This window comes from Pseudorasbora parva, chromosome 12 (genome assembly GCF_024679245.1).
Source record: "Pseudorasbora parva isolate DD20220531a chromosome 12, ASM2467924v1, whole genome shotgun sequence".
Lineage (NCBI taxonomy): Eukaryota > Metazoa > Chordata > Actinopteri > Cypriniformes > Gobionidae > Pseudorasbora > Pseudorasbora parva.
This window is the reverse complement of record NC_090183.1, coordinates 19606465-19627417: the sequence shown is the minus strand read 5'-3', so window position 1 is coordinate 19627417 and position 20953 is coordinate 19606465. Positions and strand designations below refer to the sequence as shown.

At 40.9% G+C, this 20953-nt stretch overlaps 1 protein-coding gene across 4 annotated transcripts in view; it reads left to right on the top strand.

The window, feature by feature from the left end:
- Positions 1 to 20953, top strand: part of polg2 (polymerase (DNA directed), gamma 2, accessory subunit) — a 50359-nt gene that overhangs the window by 14324 nt on the left and 15082 nt on the right. For 2 of the 4 annotated variants that reach the window (XM_067459429.1, XM_067459430.1), the window contains exons 4-6: positions 13750 to 13935; positions 14124 to 14264; positions 14379 to 14459. In XM_067459429.1, the coding sequence (XP_067315530.1) occupies positions 13750 to 13935; positions 14124 to 14264; positions 14379 to 14459 (408 nt within the window). Of the gene's footprint in view, positions 1 to 13749; positions 13936 to 14123; positions 14265 to 14378; positions 14460 to 15523; positions 15692 to 19481; positions 20016 to 20953 lie in introns of those variants that run through there. The other 2 variants (XR_010908599.1, XR_010908598.1) reach the window with 2 other exon arrangements.

Sequence of the window (20953 nt, the reverse complement as noted above, 5' to 3'; positions counted from 1 at the left end):
GATAGGATAGCGCTACACCAACCAGAGCAACGAAGGTTAAACAGAGCTCTCTGATAGATTAAACATTCTCCGTATCCGGTCGGCTAAACTCCGAACACATCTTCCCTTTTTAAGAATGACTTCAGTGCCGTTCTTGGTTCTTTTCTCAGAGAAAAGCTTAACTCCAAGTCTTCCAGAGTCGCGGTCAGAGCTGATTCGAAAGACCGCCGCCGTTTGGCAATTTCTGTGTTAACTAGAAGCATGCAAACGCAACTCGGCCATCGTCATTATGGCCCCGCCCGCCGACTCTATATATGATGTGATTGGGCCGTCCAGATTTTGAGGAACACAGCTCAGAATGGTATTGAGAGTGCCTAGACGACACTTGCGGGCAAATTATATTTGCTGCCTCTAGGGTGCGTCTAGATTTCTAGGCTAGTCTCTCCTGATAAAACCCGCAAAGTCCTTTGATCTGTAACAATCCTTTCATGAAGTCAAAGGAGCAATACAGATCCTTCCACAAAGTCAAACGAGCAACACAGATCCTTCTGCAAAATCAAACGAGCTCTTGTACATATTCATTAAAATTAAGCAGATTAAATGCAACAATCTTCATATGCATATACATATGTTCATGAATTATATATTTATATTAAATATGTAATATGTATCGATTTTCTCATCATAATGCAGATACCATCCTAAACAAAACATCAAAAATACATCTAATTTCACAAATGTTGTTCTGATATAGGCTATTATCAAATGTTTCTAATAGCCCATTTCAACAGCACAAACAAAAATCTATTTACAGTAGTCAAATATTGTTTGTTAAATATTGTGTTGGCCTTAATAGCCTACTTCTATAAAATATTGACTGGATTTGCATTTATTATTCTAAATGTTAACTGGATTTGAAAATATCAATTAATTGAATGTTTTTCAAATATATTTCTGCAAACTTAATATAATATGTCTTCTTAACTAAGCACACATAAGAAAATTAGTTCAACATATATTTTTTTGCTCTTCCAAAATTGTATTAATTGGCGAGTGTAGCTTCCGGAGCTGTTAAAATAATATTTGAATTACTTCTTTTTAAATATCCCTGAAACTGATTCAAGTATAGATTCTTGTGTTAATGTGTTAGTGTTAATGTTTCAAATTGACCATTTCAGTTGGTTTTTGGCACTCAGATGGGTATGTTCAACTATTATATTCAGCTATCCTAGTTTTAACATGATTTATTCTTCAGACATTCCCCTTTAACTCCTTACCAGTCAAAAATCGTATATGGCCTCAGATTTCTGATGTCAACATTCAATGCATGTTAAAACATAACATTCTAACTTCATCTGGACAAATTCAGTATCATCAGATATTTGAACACTGTTTATGATAAAACTGGGTTGCAGTGACATTAATTTCTTCATTTATGTCAGAAGTGCATTATAATCGATCCGTTATGAACGATATTTTGAATAGATTATCACATGTACGTTAATTCTCTTTCGTCTGCACTGGCTCATTTTGTGTTCACACAGATCGCAAAGAACAGCTTTCAGTTTAGCTCTTAGTTCAAGAGTGCTCATATTTGGAGAACTATTGACGTATCACATGTTTGCAAAATACTTTATCATACAGAACATTTCTATTCATTTCTCACTATATTATTCAATCTAAAAGAGTTAAAACATGCACATAGCTCTCTCTGGGTCTCCTCTTAATAATATGCAGCAAAAATTAGTCAAAAGGCGTTCATGACATGCTCAATACTGCCCTCCGCGTGACGCACTCCTCCTGTGTGTTTACTTCCTCATTCTGTCTCTATGAAGAACAAGTCTATTCAACATTTCTATGCATAAACTAAGAAGCTAATAAACACTTGATAACTATGGAATAAGGTTTTTGCATGATTTTTCATGTGATTTCGGTTATTTTATATCAATAATGGATGTTTACATTATGACTGCTAACAGGTAGAGTTGTGCCAAAAAATTGATTCACAGAAGAATCTAGATTCTCATTTGCAACGATTCAGAATCGATCTGAAATGTCCAAGAATCTATTAAATAAATTAATAAAATCAGCTGGCTGTTCGCCTCCATTTTGTAACTAGCCTATATGCGACATAGAGTCCTGCAACGGTATAAAAGTGGCTAAAACGGGTGGATTGTGACATTTATAAAAATCACAGGTGGATAATTAACTCTGTGCGGGCGGGTAGTAGCGAAAAATATGTGCAATATTTCTGTGGCGAGGTGGACGAGCGAGAGAGCGACCGAGTAAGGAGCTTCTGACGGAGCTTGAGGCATATAAGGACGAGAGATCACCAGAACTGGATTTGACGTTTAGTTGTGTTTACGTTTTATTATGTGTGTGTACGTGGCAGTAAGGGGCTGCCCACGTTACTTTCGTTTTGTTTGGTTAAAGTCTTTTAAATGTTCGCCGGTTCCTGCCTCGAATTGAATCGTGAGATGGTAAAAGATTCCCACCCCTACTAACAGGTGTAGTGATTAGCTCCATATAAAATGATAAATATAAAATGTTTTAACATCACCATTTGAATGAAATCCCCATTATATTGCGACAGGAAACTAATAAAAACACTCGATGGTGGTCTAAAGTGACATAACGAATGAAGGTGTCATTTTAATCTTTTAAATTGTGTTGTGTAGCTTGATGTTAACTGAAGCTCTAATGCACCTGTTGAACCAGGAGCTTTGTCTATTTTGTTACAATAATTCACATAATGTGCTTTTAGTTTAGTTTTTTTATTTTATTTTAGAAAGACTAAATAATGTCGACTACTAAATGAAATATTGCGCTGTTAATGGGCCATTTAGGCAGGCATACATGTTATAATAGATTTGAATAATGGCTGTTAAAAAAACAAAAGTTTCATAACAAAAGAATAATGAGGATTACGTCTTATACATTCAAAAGTGTGAAACGATCGTCGAGTGAGCACATTGTAGCATTAATTGAGCTGTTCTCCTTGCCAGACATTAGACAAAAGACTGCAATAGGGCAACAAACTTATTTGATAAAAGCATCTTTAAAAAAGTCTAAACATGGTCTTAGAAAATGTTTTATAAAATTGATAGTTTCTGACATAGCCTTAGATTTTAAATAAAGCATGACCACACTTCAATTTAGTTGTAGTTATAAGTCGTTATACTACATTCACATAATATTTGTATACATTATATTAATAAATATTTACATTTTTTATTTTTATGTTTTAGCCTAAATATCTCTATATTAATAACTGTCTGAGTAATTCTGAGTATTCAGCTGTAAACTCTCAAGTGTTGGCTTTCTAAATATATATTGGTTATGTGTATATTCAGAATAACGTATGAGCAGCAGTCTTTTTACTATGGGTATGTCTAAATGCTCCATTTGCCAAATCGGGGGTGACAGGCAAGGGGCTAAATGCAATAAGTATCAGCTGTTTGCAAAGTGACTCTTTTGTGAGTTTGAGAAACTCAAAGTGAGTTTGTGTTTTGACCATGGAAAATGGGTAAAATTCAACAAGTTGAACATAGATGCGGCATTGAGATCCCCATGTCTATGGGTTTGAACCATATAGGGCCTTGAAAATGATGGGGGAAAAATCAGGTATTTTCTATCCAATTCTTTTATTAGAGAAAGTCATAGATTTCTGGATCATTATTTGTTCTTCAACTGTTCTTTGAGAAGAGAACAAAAATCAGCTCTATGCAAAGTGACCCACATGTGGTTTTTAACCATTGAAAATGTGTAGAATTTAACAATTTACTCTTAGAACCATATTGAGATCCGGATATCCCTGGATTTGAACCATAAAGGGCCTCAAAAATATAAATACCAAAAGAAAAGTTTGTAAAACCTAAATCAAAAAAGGACATTAAGATTTATTTAAAGTCATGCAAACTTTGGTGAAAAAAAACAAGTGCTTTTGTTCCATTTTTGTACGTGACCCATTGGCATATAACGCAACAAAGATTGCTAAAGTACACAGATTTTACTAACAGACTAATCTCTCTCAATTTAAAAATAAAACTGATGCTGCCATGCAAGTCATTTTTACTCACCTGTAATTTGGCTCCAAAATAGTGGATTAGTCAATAAATATTCATCCATGTGTGAATATTGATGAATGAAAGTGCTCCATTAGCTTTTTCTTTCAAGTAAAAAAAATAAAAAAGAACTAAAAAGAATATTTTACATACAGTATTATTAAGTAAAACATTTAAAGCTGAAAATTAACATGAAAAAATAACACATTTCATCATGAAATCATGTAGTGAATTGTTCTGTGTTTTTAACAATAACCATTATGATATCCAAAGCTGTCAAAAATGACAATAATATACACGAAAACACAACATTGCCAGTAGTTTTTCCCCCGACTTCAAAAGCCCCTTTAAATTATTAAAACTAGATGCTTAACTTTAAGGTTACTTTTATCATGTAAACTACCCATATACAGCATGTTATATGCATATGTGTTTGGAACAGAAGGGAACACGGTCGCATTTGCAAGAGATATGCTGCCTAATGTGCCTATCATAAATCAAAGCACGAGAATAACAGTGGTCGAGCAGAACACCAGAATATCTGACAGAATGTACAATATTTGTCTGTATTTGCAATACACAAGCCGCGGTTCAGCTGCGGGCGACAAATGCTACCTGTGAAGCACAACGGGCGCCCGGCTCCCGCTCTCCATACGCAAAGCTTCTGCGCTTCCTGCGCGTGCAGTGTGAAACCGCCGTTAGCGTCGAGTTTCTTAACTTTTCCGCTGACGAAAGCAGAGCCGTGGAGACCAACTTCGCCATACTGTCATTGTTTTTAAGGGGGAGCTGAAATGACGGGATAGGGTTGTGTCGCAAAGATTTGCTTCCTCCGGTCTGCATTTTTCTCAGACATAGGCTACGTTCTCCTCCCACACAAAACAGAATTTCATTACAAATATGTAAAATTCCAGGAAAATCTGCGTTAACACTAGATTCTGCGTTAATATGCCAATTCCCGCGATTCCGTCCGCGATTCCGTGATTGCGGAAATTATAGGGCCCTACTTGAAATTGTTGGGCCTGAACTTAAGACAGGAAAGACTCACGGAGAGTGCGTGTAAGTCACCCACATGGTTAATCGAGGCCAAAGCCAGCAGAAAAACGGTTTTGAGTGATAAGTGCCTCAAGTTTGTGGTCTGAAGTGGTTCCAAGGGGGACTTCATGGCTTTTAAAACCAGAAGGTGAGGTCCCACATAGGGACTGAGGAAGGGCGAGGCGGGTTTAATCTCCTGGCCCCTTTAAGAAAACGTACAATAAGATCACTTTTCCCTAGTGAATGTCCCGCAATCTGAGCGTGGTTAGCTGCTATAGCGGCGACATAAACTTTGAGCGTGAAGGGGGAACGACCCGTGTCCATTAGCTCTTAGAGTGTGCGTCGATGTTTCACGCAGCACACCGGTTAGAAAACTACTGACCACTTCAAAGCATAGAGCCGCCTGATAGAGGGGGCTCTAGCTTCTGAAATAGTGTTCATAAATTTGTCAGAGAGGTTTCTGGATACCCGTTGATAGGCCATACGTGGAGGGCCCGTAGCTCGGAACTGGGATGCCAGATCTTCCCTTTCGCCTGCGTGAGGAGGTCTTTCCTCAGCGGAATGGACCATAGGGCTGTGTCTGACAGCTGAATCAGTTCGGAGAACCATTTGCAGTTCTTCCAAAGTGGGGCTATTAAAAGCACTGTGGATACTGTCTCCCTGATCTTTTGATGGTTTGCGGCAGCATCTCAATCGGAGGGAGCATTTAGAGGGAGTCTGGGCCAAACATGGGCCAGGGCGTCCCTGCGTTTGGATAAAAATATTGGGCAGTGAGTTTTGCTTTCTGAGGCGAAGAGGTCTACTTCCGCTCTGCCGAAGGTGATCCAAATGAACTGAATCGTTTGTGGGTGAAGACACCACCTCTGGATAACATATCCGGACCCTGATTCAGAATACCTGGCACGTGAGCCGCCCTTAGGGAGCTCAGATTGTGCTCTGCCCATAAAAGGAGATGATTTGCCATACGGTGAAGAGAGTCTGATCTCAGGCCGCCCTGGCGATTTATGTACGTTACCACCGGCATGTCCGTACGGACCAAGACGTGGTGGTTCTTTATGTGTGGAAGGAAAGCTCTCATCGACAGGGTGACCGATTTCATCTCTAGACAGTTTATGTGGAGCTGTTTTTCTGGTTCTGACCGTGCCCATTAGCACACCCTTCTGATACCACACAATCTCCCTCCAAGGAGCCAGAGCTTTGATACAGCTGTGGTTCACTTTGATGGGAAGTTGGCCCAATTTCCATGCATTACTGTGCCCAGAAAAGATACCCTTTGGGCGGGGGATAGCGAGCTTTTGGCAATATTGATCCTGAGACCCACACAGTCTAGGTGGTTGAGGAGCCAGGATCTGTGTTTGCAACTAGGCTATTACAAGCCAGTCTTCAAGGTAGTTTAGTATACGCATCCCTTCTCAGTCTGAGCGGGGCTAATGCTGCATCCACAAACTTCGTAAACGTGCGGGATACCAGGGATAACGCGAATGGCAGGACTGTGAACGTGAATGCCTGAGACCACCATCCATTTTCAGGACGAAGAATTAGCGACAGTAAAAACTGACTCGCTAGCATTGGGTGCACTGTTTCCACCACTCTCTTTAACAGTTTCAACACCTCAGTGAGAAGCACGTGACTGACACTGCTTCTCACTGAGGGCTCGGCCACGGCGTGAATCGCGGGGGGTCTGCGAGTAACTGTAGCGAGTAACCTCGATTTATACAGTCTTGTTCAAAATAATAGCAGTACAATGTGACTAACCAGAATAATCATGGTTTTTAGTATATTTTTTATTGCTACGTGGCAAACAAGTTACCAGTAGGTTCAGTAGATTGTCAGAAAACAAATGAGACACAGCATTCATGATATGCACGCTCTTAAGGCTGTGCAATTGGGCAATTAGTTGAAAGGGGTGTGTTCAAAAAAATAGCAGTGTCTACCTTTGACTGTACAAACTCAAAACTATTTTGTACAAACATTTTTTTTTTTCTGGGATTTAGCAATCCTGTGAATCACTAAACTAATATTTAGTTGTATGACCACAGTTTTTTAAAACTGCTTGACATCTGTGTGGCATGGAGTCAACCAAATTGTGGCACCTCTCAGCTGTTATTCCACTCCATGATTCTTTAACAACATTCCACAATTCATTCACATTTCTTGGTTTTGCTTCAGAAACAGCATTTTTGATATCACCCCACAAGTTCTCAACTGGATTAAGGTCTGGAGATTGGGCTGGCCACTCCATAACATTAATTTTGTTGGTTTGGAACCAAGACTTTGCCCGTTTACTAGTGTGTTTTGGGTCATTGTCTTGTTGAAACAACCGTTTCAAGGGCATGTCCTCTTCAGGATAGGGCAACATGACCTCTTCAAGTATTTTAACATATGCAAACTGATCCATGATCCCTGGTATGCGATAAATAGGCCCAACACCATAGTAGGAGAAACATGCCCATATCATGATGCTTGCACCTCCATGCTTCACTGTCTTCACTGTGTACTGTGGCTTGAATTCAGAGTTTGGGGGTCGTCTCACAAACTGCCTGTGGCCCTTGGACCCAAAAAGAACAATTTTACTCTCATCAGTCCACAAAATGTTCCTCCATTTCTCTTTAGGCCAGTTGATGTGTTCTTTGGCAAATTGTAACCTCTTCTGCACATGCCTTTTTTTTAACAGAGGGACTTTGCGGGGGATTCTTGAAAATAGATTAGCTTCACACAGACGTCTTCTAACTGTCACAGTACTTACAGGTAACTCCAGACTGTCTTTGATCATCCTGGAGGTGATCATTGGCTGAGCCTTTGCCATTCTGGTTATTCTTCTATCCATTTTGATGGTTGTTTTCCGTTTTCTTCCACGTCTCTCTGGTTTTGCTCTCCATTTTAAGGCATTGGAGATCATTTTAGCTGAACAGCCTATCATTTTTTGCACCTCTTTATAGGTTTTCCCCTCTCTAATCAACTTTTTAATCAAAGTACGCTGTTCTTCTGAACAATGTCTTGAACGACCCATTTTCCTCAGCTTTCAAATGCATGTTCAACAAGTGTTGGCTTCATCCTTAAATAGGGGCCACCTGATTCACACCTGTTTCTTCACAAAATTGATGACCTCAGTGATTGAATGCCACACTGCTATTTTTTTTAACACACCCCTTTCAACTAATTCAACTAATTGCCCAATTGCACAGCCTTAAGAGCGTGCATATCATGAATGCTGGTTCTCATTTGTTTTCTGAGAATCTACTGAACCTACTGGTAACTTGTTTGCCACGTAGCAATAAAAAATATACTAAAAACCTTGATTATTCTGGTTAGTCACATTGTACTGCTATTATTTTGAACAAGACTGTATGGTCAACACCCAATTTGATATACCAGGAATGGCCTGTCAGGACTGGGCTCGTGAAGCCAGGGGTTGAATTAGATTCATGGGCGGGCCGCTTAGTAATAGGGACCTGGTAACCCGGTTGCTTTGTGCTGTAACACTGTGAGCTTGTAACACTGAGGGGATAGTGTTTATGTTTTGGCGGCGCAGGCTTTGCAGTGGGCGCGCGCCTCACATTCATAGTGCTTGTGGCGCGAGTGCGGTTTGTGAAAAGTGCTTGGGTGCAGGAGTGCAGACTCTAAAGTTGCCACATTTCCTACATAGAAAAAGCTCTTTTGTATTTCATTGTAAATAATGTGCAGTGGTGTGCACTGTGTAGTGGGTGCAACTTACGTAGAGTACCCACGGCGCAAGCCAGTGAGCGAGTCCACGGGTAAACGTGCACAGCGTTAGTGTGAGCATGTTTGACACAGGCTAGTTGCCTGCAATATTTAATCTCCAGTAACTTAACTAAGGGAACTGGGAGAATGTAAGGAAGTTTGGGTGGTATGAAAGCCATTTTACAATGCCGTTATGCTCTAGTCTAGACCGAGAGCGCGTGTGCAGTCAAGCGAGTTTGACCACAAGCTAGTTGACTGCAATATTTACATCTTCCGTCACCTGAACCAAGGGAACTGGGTGAATATAAGGAAGTTCATGGTGTAAACCGGCCGCGGCGGGAATTGTGAGTGATTTTGTGGCGCTGAATTAACAGTGCTTATGCAGGAGTGCACACTGTGTAGCCTACAGTGTTAAAACCTCTCCAGTCACCTGAATAGAAGGGACTGGGAGAAGTGATAGAGTGAAAAAAGGCACAGGGCTTGGCAATCATATTACCACGCTGTTATGCTCTGACAGTGAGCGCGTGCTATGATGTAAGTCACGCTCTAGTCAGCGAATGCGTGCTGTGGAGAGGGTGTGCGCTGTCATGACAAGGCAGCCATTACAACTTCCTAGGCAGTAAGCGCGCACTGCAGTGAGAACAGCTGTTACTTAAGCCGTGTTTTTCCCCCATAACTAATTAATTAAAATTACATTTTAAATCAACAACACTAAATAGTAGAGCTGGGTAAATAAAATTATTAATAGATTTCTCGTAACAATCGACTATTTGCTGTACCTCAGTACCTCAAGAGAAGTTTAACCTGCAAATGAACTGTTCATCTCTTCTGCTTTAATACATTGCAGTTGCAATGCAGAATAAACATGAATGCACATATGAAGGTATTTTAAAAGATACAGTACATGTTAACGAATTCTGTATCATCTATCATCATGTAGTTGCTTAATCAGTACTTAAACCTCAGAAAGATGTCAATAAAACAGCTCCTAAACAATGTCACATAACGCCACATTTACCACAGAAAACCATATTCAGTGAATATGAGTGATTTTAGAAGAAAAAAAACTAGAGAGGAGCATTTTGCTAAATACATGCACCATATTACATATTCAATATGATTTTTATGTCAGAACTGCGAGAAATATATCTCAGTTCTATTATCTCACAATTCAGATTTTTTTTTTTTAAAGAGTTTATATCTCGCAAATCTGAGAAAAAAGTCAGAATTTTGACTCACCAGTGTTAAATCCCCCCAAGGAAATGAAATCACTTGATTGTAATTATTTTTTACTACTATTTTTTACTACTGTGCCATTTTAGGATTTACTTATGATTTAATATATTTGCACACCAAAGGTAGACACATGGATACCAAAATATATTTCATATTTTCAGTATTCTTGAGGAAATTGTGGACATTACTGTATGTGTAAAATCACCCTTAATGCTATTCATTGTGTGCTGTATATTAGTCAGTGTTGGGCAAGCTACTTGGAAAATGTAGTGAGCTATGCTACCAGTTACTCTTCATTAAATTAAGCTTCACTACACTGAAGCTAACCCCCTGGGAAATGTAGCAAGCTAAGCTACAGCAACTTGACAAAAGTAGTTTACTACATCTAAGCTACTTTTTATTTATTTTTATGAACCCACTTCATTCCAGTCAATGCTATTTCAGTGATCAATAAAAGTCAAGCATATAGACACACATTTTTTTTTAGTTATACAAAAACTGTCCGAAATCAATTCGGCAACAAAAACATGTGATCCAAAATATTAACAAAACCAGGGGCTTTTTGCACAAAACTAGGCTAAGGGATTAAGCCGGGATATCTTGATGATCTTGTCATTTTTATGCAAAATTTAGTACACAGCTGTCATGTAAACATACGCTGAAGTCAAACTCATACCAAGAACGATAATGAAAGTGTAACAAAAACGACTATGTGAGTTTAATGTCTCGGGGAATAATTAACTCAAAAGGGATTGAATATTCATGAATTTATGAATATAATTTGCTAGTCGTTCATTACGTATTAAAATTTTCCGATAGGGAAAAATGTTTAATTAAATACAAGTAACCCTTTTACGGAATTGCTTGAAATTATCCTACTAAGTTTGTCCTGCAAATTAGTTATAGACTTTCAAATCAATTCTCAATAAGGGATTACTGCTTTACGAGCGCATAAGAATCATTAACTTTACTGATCAGGACAAAGTCAATATTTCAAATGGTCGTACAAGTTACTTTACTAAAATAGTAGCATAAGCAGTTAGGTAACGTTAGATCGTAAGTTTCATTGACTTCGTGTCTGTGGAAGAATAACAGATTCAATTCATTGAATGTCTTTTGGAAGTTTAATAAACACAGACTAAAAAAATAATAACACTACAATTCACACAGAAAGTCACACTAAATATGCATCAAGAGAGTAGAAATATAGATAGTAAACGAAAGAATATGGTACATAAACAAAACTAATTAATAGACTAAAATTAGAGAGATAAAGAGAGAGAGAGAGGGGGGGGGGGAGCAGCTTCACTTCAGTTCATCAAACACAGCCCTCACGGAGTTAACTTGTCCCAACGGGAAACAGCACAACCCTTTTAACAGCAGTTTGGATTTTAGAAATAAGAATACTTGCTTTAGTTTTGGCTTCTCGCGTGTGTGCGTGTATTCTGAGTTCAAATGTCCTGCGTGTCCGGCGGGTCTTTCCGAGGTCGGTGTGGAGCGGCTGGTCGCTTGAAGTGTGCTGATTTCTCCTCCCTGAAGAATATGCCCTCGGGGGGGCTAGGTAGATCGCCCTGAGGCGTTGGATGCGATGCAAACGCGAGGAGAGGAAGGAAGAGGAAGCAAGGTAAGAGACCAAAGAAATGTTTCCACTTGTCTTTTAAGACAATTAATCCACGCCCCTTCTGGGTTAGTTTACCCAATCCAGAGGGTGAATTCTGAGCGGGAAAAATTCTCTTTGTCTCGGTTTATGACCTGCTTTGCATGTTTATGAGGTGTCGTAAAGGGTGTCGATTTTGTACAGTTTTACTCCCAAATTTGCTAAACATATTACTGATACATTTCATGATCCCTTTTTGTGCATCGTTGATTAAGGCAAAGAGAGAGGAACATTTAGATATCAAACACGTTATGGCTGGGAGATATTAAAGCAGAGATACATTCTTCCACAGGAATACAAGCATTTAAAATGAACTTACATTGTTTATACCTCGTGATTAGGTTGGTATGACCTAAGGAGCATGCATACACACAACGATGCATCGTATACAGTCTAGAATAGTCTTAATTAAAGCTTCATAAGGAAAGTGTGTGTGTTTTTGTGGTTCTGTGTGTATTGGAAGAGTCTTCGGAGTCTCTCTGTCTGGGAGAATGTGGGGGGGGGGGAACAGGGTTCAAGTCATGTGGCCAGGTAATCTGATTGAAGTTTTCACAGTTCTCCAAAGAGGCGGCCTGTCTTATTTCAATTCGGCCACAAACCTGTCGAAGATGTCACTTGCCCAGACTCGTTGGCATCGGGCCCCTAATTTATATGCGGCTAAAAGCTATCCACCCTTTACATCAACATTGACTCATCTTTGATCCTCATGTTAGAGACCACAGACGCTACAAAAGATAACTGCATATTAGTGGATAAATTGAGCCAGGATCACCAAAATATCCCAGCTTCATCCCTTATCCTAGTATTGTGCAATAGGCCCCTGGTGTTGAGAGAGAGTGTGTGTGTTCATCTGTATGTGTATGATATGCATACTCAACTGTGTGTTTGCATTCATGCACAATTTAGACTTGGGCACTTTTGCAGGACTGTAAGTTAGTTTACAACTCAACTTGTACAAAAAAGTCCAGTCCAGAAAGTACAGTAGCAAAATAATTAAGCCCTGCTCCAAACAGTACCAACATGGCAAAAAAAAACAAAACAAAAAACAGCCTGTGTGTGTGTGTGTGTGTGTGTGTGTGTGTGTGTGTGTGTGTCTCCCACACACATGAAACAAGTTTCAATCATTCATTCATTCATATCAAGAGGTGGCCAGGCTGGACCCCGATACTTTTAACAAGAGCTGTTTATTCAAGAGACACAATAGATTTTATAAACTTTGCAGTTTCACTTTTGTCACTGCACGGACGACGCAACAGCGAATTGAGCGCTAGGAGAAAAAAAAACGTTAACTAGATAGTGCGAATGTGCACGCGCAATCCCGTCTTTACGCGCTCACTGCCAAAGGAGTACTTTGAAAGGCTCACGCGTGCATCTGTGCGTACCTTTGAAAGGCTTGCGCGCGCATTTGTGCGCGTCTGCGCGAGGCAGAAAGGAACGTAGAAAGTGAAGTATATCCGCGTTCTTATCAGTTGTGTTTCCAATTTGAGCTTGATCCTCAGAAATGCTTGGGAAAATGTAACGTTAGCTTGTGTGGACGCTACCGCACTACTTGATCAACAGAAGAGCTTCGCTACTGAAAAGCTATTTCATTGAGAAAACAGCGACGCTACTACCACGCTACTGAAAAATGTAGTTAAGCTAGTAGCGTCACTACTTGTAGCGACGCTACTGCCCAACACTGATATTAGTGTATATTACCTGGTCTTTATCTGAGAAAATGGGATTCTCAGTGTGCACAGAGACACAGACACATTATTCATGTTTTAAATTATTTATTTAGTTGTTTTGTAATCCTATTATAGCATTTTCACAAATACAGTATAAACCATGTATTTTATTTGTTGTTGTCAAATTTTATTTTTTATAATTTACATTTTCTAAAGTATTTTATAAATATTAGGTAAAAAATCTTATGTTTTGAGACTTATGTGTTATATAATATTTTATTTGTGGATTCATAATGATCATGTTATAATAAAACTTATTGGTCATCCACTATACAAGTATATGAAACATTTAGGAAACATTAAGGAATATTACTGTAGTGCAGGGATACAATTTCTTGAACACCTACTGCAGTTTGCTTTAGGCCCATCTGACTTCAGCGTGTGCAATGTGGTGGATGAGGAACTGAGAGAGGGAACATCTCATGGTGTTAAAGTCCTTTATAAGTTCCCCTGGGGCTCAGAGACCCTGGAGACGCTGTGGAGCCTGGGGGACACACAACTGCTAAAGACTCACCAGGGATCTTGCATCAATCTACAGGTGAGTGCAAACTTAGATAATGTTTAAGGTGTAATTTAGTTTTTGTCAAATTAATATGCTTAGAATTATATATTATGCACAGGGGTAACTTTGTTACTATGTAAAATAGCATACTTAAGATTGCGCAAAGACAATGAATTTACATGTTTTTCTACTATTGAAGACCGCTATGATCATGTAACTTTCAGTGCAGAGATGGAAGAAAGTCTGTAGTCCCTCATGTCATCTCTGTCAGTGCGAATGTGGATCGAGGAATGCTGGCTTATCTATTTAACTCAATTCAACTGCTGAAAAAAAATGACAGCAAACAGAAGCTTCATCAGAGGACAGTGAGTTTCCCTACATTTTCTTTGCATAAATAATTGATTGGAAAATTATGCTTCATATAATTTTTAATGTAAAAATGGCAGTGACGCTGATCAGGGTTTCTTTGCTTTGTTCAGGTTTTAAAGCTGCATCCCACATTAACTCCAGTGAAAGTGGCTTTGGATATGGGACGAGGCTCTAATTCAGAGCTCAGACAGGTACAGAGGGATGAACATAACTATTTTTATAATTAACAAAACTACTGCAAAAGTACAGGATCAGTTCAGTTCCCCCTAACCAACACATTAACCATTGATTTTGTTTTTGAAAGACATTAACACTTTAGCAATGATACAATAATTGCTGAAAAGTGACAGTAAAGACATTGTTACAAGAATCCTGAAAAAATATATCACAAAATGTAAGCAGCCCAATTATTTTCAACACTGATGGCAAATCAAACATCTACCAGCCAAAACAAAAAGGATTATCAGAAATGAATCGTCTACATTAAACACAGTTTAGATCTAAATTAGTGCTGTCAAAATTAACTATATTTAACGCAATAATGCAGCATCTGTTTTTTTCTGCCATCCTTTGGCTGTGCTACAGTAATATGATCATGACATCATTCATTAAAGTGCTTTTAAACCGTACATGTGCTATAAGAACACATGCACAGAATGCCATTCCAAACAGCACGGCAGCACAGCTTTAATTTCTTTTTCACGTTTGAACTGACAAAAACTCAAAGTTATGCCAAAATTCCTGTTTTGTCGAGCATCCTTGTAAATGAGAGAGTGTTTAAAAAAACGCTGTTGTGAAACAATAGGATGCATGTCAGACCAGTTCTTAAAGTGACAGCAACCTACTATTAAACCTACTGCTGTCTGTGATTTAATGTTAATCAAAGAACAAAAAACAAAAAGAAAATCACTTACTGTTCTTGACTGAATAATGTTTTATTCAGTTAAGAGCAGTGACTGAATATAACTTGACTGAGTTAATACTTTAATAAGGATTCATCTATATTCAATTAATTATTTATGCAGTAAAGACGGTGACATTGTTTTAATTCTCTGTGACTTTGTGTTTAGTGGTAAACACATTGAAGATGTTTTATTTTGTTTATTTAAAAAGGGACAGTGTACATTAATCAACATTCATTAGCATAGTCTGTCAATTCAGGAAATGATCAGACGTTTCCTAACAAAAGTGAGTTTACTGAAATCAGTTTCTCCTATTGACATCCATTAAAAAAGACAACCTGTTCTCATTCCAGTGACCTCGTCTGCTAGGACTCATTCACACACCAGAAGAGAAGCACTGTACAGTGACTAGGACAGACACACGCAGGATATGTCATTCTGTAGTCTACTTGCATTTTCAAGTTCAAGGCAGCAGTCCGAAACAGAAAAATGAATCACTAGTATACAGCAAAAGTTTACAGGTACTGTGCTCCTCTGCAGCATTTCCTACAAGTCTTGTCTGAAATAGCATCCTTATAAGTGTACTATAATGATTCTGTTACAAGCATGCCAGGCTTTACCCTCTCCCAATCACAGCGCACTCCCTCTCCGGAATACTGATCACACACGTGCATCTTATCATCACTGCCTGCACTTAAGCCTCACATTCACATTCAGTCACTGTCCAGTCTCTTTTGCACCTAGCCATGCTATTGCTTACCTCAGGGACTCCCTCTCGAAACTTACCTGTCTCCATTGTATTCCTGAAGTCTCCATCATGTGTCCTCGTCCTGTCTCCGGTCTCCAGCATTCTTCACGATCTTCCCTCCAGTCCCTATCGTCAGACCTATCCCTATAGTCCCTATATAGCCAAACTCTGGTTTGGCGGAGGATTCCAACGAATTTCTCGTACAATGTTTGCTGGTCCTCGAGATGCAGCTGCATCTGTACCTGAATGATCGCGCTAGAGTAGCGTCCATCATCTCTCAGCTATCCGGTAAATCGCTTTACTGAGCAGAAACATGCTGGCCCCGAAATAATCCAGTCATCCAGTCACTTTCCAACTTTACCAACCACTTCAAGTTTTCGGAATACCCTCATGGGATTCATCCATAAGTGAGCAGCTTTTTGAAAAAGTATCATGTTCTGTGAATGAGTATGCCCTGCTTTTTAGAACTCTCACTGCTGCCAGTGGTTGGAATGAGCAGTCCCTACTAATGTCCTACCGACAGGGTCTGAATCCTAGGGTGCAGTTGCATCTCACTGCATACAAGGATACCATTGGGCTTGAACGCTTCATCCAACTCAATCCACTTTGCCACTCGTATGCAGTTGTGCATCGAAGAACCCCAGGGCCAGCCATTATTCTTACCATCCCTCCGCAGACCAGAGTCTTTTAGCCCTCCAGATCCAGGCCACAAACCCATGCAACTTGAAAATTCCAATTCGTCAATGGCTGAGTGGCAGAGGCGGCTGACCCAGAACCTCTGTATATACTGTGGATCTCCTTGGCATTTCATCACTTAATGCCCCGTTCACCATCCTCGTCCAATGGTGTGTGAGATTATCCCTTCTCTTAGTAAAATTAAACGACTCACCACAACTGTTCACCTTACTGCTGCTGGTATGTCTCTTTCAGTTGTTGCTCTCCTCAACTCTGGGTCAGCTGGCAATATCATCTCAGGCACCCTCTGCCACCAGCTTGAGCTCCGGACATCTTCTGTTAGTCTACCAAATCCATTCAATAACGGGAAAGCCTCTCAGTCGAAGTCACCCGTGGTTGGAGCAGCACAGCCCTGCCATCTTGTGGAAGACTGGAGAAGTCCTGAATTGGGGCTATAGTGGTTTCCCGGACTATTTCTCTGTTCTTGCAACTTGTCCATCTCAAGATCTGCATGTTTGCACCATGTTGATTGAGAGTCCATTGGAGAAATGCTCAGTGGACATTCCTTCCTGTTACACCCACTTCAGTGATGTTTTCTGCCCCAAACATGCTTCCAAGCTGCCTCCACAACAGCCATGGGACTACGCCATTGATCTGCTGCCAGGTGAGCCAGTGCCCCTAGGCAAGATCTACCCTCTGTCACTTCTGGAGGAGAAGGCCATGGAGGAATACATCAAAGAGGCACTGGAACAAGGTTACATCCATCCATCTACTTCCCCTGCTGCCTTAACCTTTTTTTCCTGGTGAAAAAGGACAGAGGCTTGAGGCCCTGCATCGATTACTGCGCTCTCAATAACATCACAGTCAAGTTCCATTATCCCCTTCCTCTCGTCCCAGCTGCCCTGGAACATCTCGGATGTGCCACTGTGTTCACCAAGTTGGACCTCCGCAGTGCGTCCAACCTCATCTGAATACATGAGGGGGATGAGTGGAAGACCGCCTTGGTGATCCTTACAGGCCACTATGAATATCTTGTGATGCCTTATGGATTGACCAACGTCCCTTCCGTATTCCAGGATTTCATCCATGAGGTGCTCCGGGAGTTTCTACATAAGTTTGTGCTAGTATACATCGATGACATCCTGATATACTCACGGAGCATGGTCAAACATTGCCACCACATTGCGGAGGTCTTCCAATGCCTGAGGAACTTACACTTGTTCCTTTAAGCTGAAAAGTGTTTGTTCCACCAGCCCTCTGTTCAGTTCCTGGGTTACTACATCGATCCCAGTGGCATCTGGATGAACGAGGGGAAGGTGGAAACCATCCAGTCCTGGCCCATTCCCACCATAATTAAAGAACTGCAAAGATTACTTGGCTTCGATACCTTCTACCGTTGCTTCATCCAAGATTACAGCTCTATCTCCAATCTACTCACCAGCCTCCTCCCTAGTAAGCCCAAGTCTCTGTCCTGGACTCCATATACCACCGAAGCCTTTGAAACCCTCAAAACTGCCTTTGAAACCCTCAAAACTCTTGAGGAATGGGGGCACTGGTTAGAGGGCGCTCAACATCCCTTCCTTGTCCTGACTGACCACAAGAACCTTGGTTATCTCTGCGATGCCAAACGACTGAATCCCCGCCAGGCACGAGGGCCGTTGTTCTTCACCAGATTTAACTTCACGATTTCAAATCATCCTGGATCCAAAAACATTGAGGCGGATGCCCTTTCCCGCATCCACAGTCCAGAGGAAAGACCCGAAGTTTCCGAGCCTATCCTGCCAGGTCAGATATTCGCCAACCCCATCGCCTGGTCAGAAGAGACCATGCCCTCTGCCAGTGTCACCACCAATATTCCGCCGGGTTGCCCACCAGGCTTGCAACATGTCACTTGCACACAACGCACTCCTCGAATGAAACCCTCTTGCTGCTAAGACAGCGCTTCTGGTGGCCACACATGGCATCCGATGTCAGAAGGTGCGTGCAGGAATGTAAGGAATGCGCCATGTTCAAGAGCCCCCGTCCCTCTAGTAAGCTCCCTCCTCTGCCCGTTCTTAACTGACCCTGGTCACACTTAGGAGTGAACTTCATTACTGGCATCCCTGTCTCTAATAGCTGTACTTGCATCCTCATTGTGACATTCTCCAAGTCTTGCCGTCTTCTCCCCTTACAAGGTTTACCCACTGCCATGGAAACTGCTGAGTTAATGTTCAATCACATCTTCCACTACTATGGCATCCCCAAGGATATCTTGTTGGACAGAGGACCCCAGTTCGTCTCCTGGGTTTGTAGAGCCTTCTTCTCCCTCCTAGGTGTGACTATCAGCCTCTCCACGGGATACCACCCTCAGTCAAACGGGCAGACAGAATGCAAGATACAGGAGATTGTCCGCTTCCTCCGTACCTTCTGTCACGGTCACGAGGACTTCTTAGAACCAGTTCTTCGGTTGAGCCAACTCTCTGCAGCACCAGACTCATCCCCTTCCAGTGCGTACTCTGCTACCAACCACCTCTCTTCCCATGGTTGAGGCAACCATCGGACGTACCGGTGGTTCACTAATGGTTCTGGGAGAGCGAGAGGGTCTGGGACTGTGCACATCACCAACTTCAACTTGCCCTTCGTAGACGCAGAATGACAGCCGACCTTCACCGCTCCAAGACTCCCATCATACCAGATCGGGCAGAAGGTCTGGCTGTCAACTCCGGACATCAGACTGTGTCTGCTGTGCAGGAAGTTGAGTCCCAGTTTCATTGGCCCCTTCCTTATAGTCCAGCAGATCAAACCAGACACCTACAAGCTCCAACTTCCACAACAGTATCCAAGTATTTACCCCACTTTCCATGTGTCTCTACTCAAGCCTCATCACCCTTCTGTTTCTGCTTCCACAGAGCCTGGCACAACCTTGAAAACCCCCATTCCTCTCATCCTGGAGGATGGCGTGGTCTACCAAGTTCAAATAAATTTCCTGGACTCCTGGCGTCGGGGTGGTCTCTTGGAGTACTTGGTGGACTGGGAGGGCTACGGCTATGAGGAGCACTCATTTGTATCAAGAAATGAAAAACTTGATCCTAACCTACTTCAATATGGATAATTTCCATGCCTCTCACACTGTCTTGTTTGCATCTAGCCACTCTACTGCTTACCTCAAGGACTCCCTCTTGATACTTACCTGTCTCCATTGTGTTCCTTGAAGTCTCCATCGTGTCTTATCTCCTGTCTCCAGTGTTCTCCACGATCTTCCCTCTTGTCCCCATTGTCATCTGCAAGCAAGCAAAATACAGTATCAACTAGTGATCTACATTTCTCTATCCCCTCTCTGCGTTCATTCACCTGATCCACTCACTTCCTGGTTCTGCAATAAACTCTCTCATTTACCATCACCTGTTATCCGTGTCTGGTGTCACTGGTGTGCATACACTCATAAAAACAATATATATACACTTCTCCTCCAGTGTACGACTCTACACTTAACATTATTATAACACTCCAAACTGTAGTAAATTGATTGCATTACCAGGCGTGGTTGATTTTCACCTGCGTTTGGCAGGTGTTCAAGGGTTAGTTCACCCAAAAATAAAAATAATTTCATTAATTACTCACCCTCATTTCGTTGGACACCCATGACACCTTCGGAACACAAATGAAGATATTTTTGTTGAAAGCTGATGGCTGAGAAAGGCTTCGAAAAGGCCTCCATTGGCATTCAATACATTTCCACTGACCCACTCACAAGACCCATACAAGGCACTAAAGACAACATTACAAAGTCCATCTCACTACAGTGGCTGTATGATAATTTTACAAATGCAACGAAAAGTTATTGTGTGCACAAAAATCAAAATAATGACTTTACCCACTAAGTTATTGACGTGAACTTGACGCATATGGAGAGTATGACGCAGCTCCACCGTTCAATACATGACCCAGAAGAGGAGGAGCGCCGCTATCGCGTATTTTGCTATCTTTCAACAAAAATATTTTCATTTGTGTTCCGGAGATGAACGAAGGTTTTACGGGTGTCCAACGACATGAGGGTGAGTAATTAATTAAATAATTTTCATTTTTTGGGTGAACTAACACTTTAAAAACAAACCCTGTTCCTAGGTAAATATAGAATGCATTGTAGAGTGGCCATCTTAAATCATTTCTAACGTTTTAGTTTGGGCACCAGCAGACATTTTAAATAAACTGTCAAAAAATGGAAAGAAAATCAGAGTTTAAAACTCCAAGGACCCTGATCCGGTTTCAGAATGTCGTCATCAAGTATATACTTTACCTTTTAAATGTCTGTCTAAGAGCTCTGACCTCATATGTGGTGCCATTTGAAAGCTTAGCATGTCTACGTTCTGAAGATATGCAT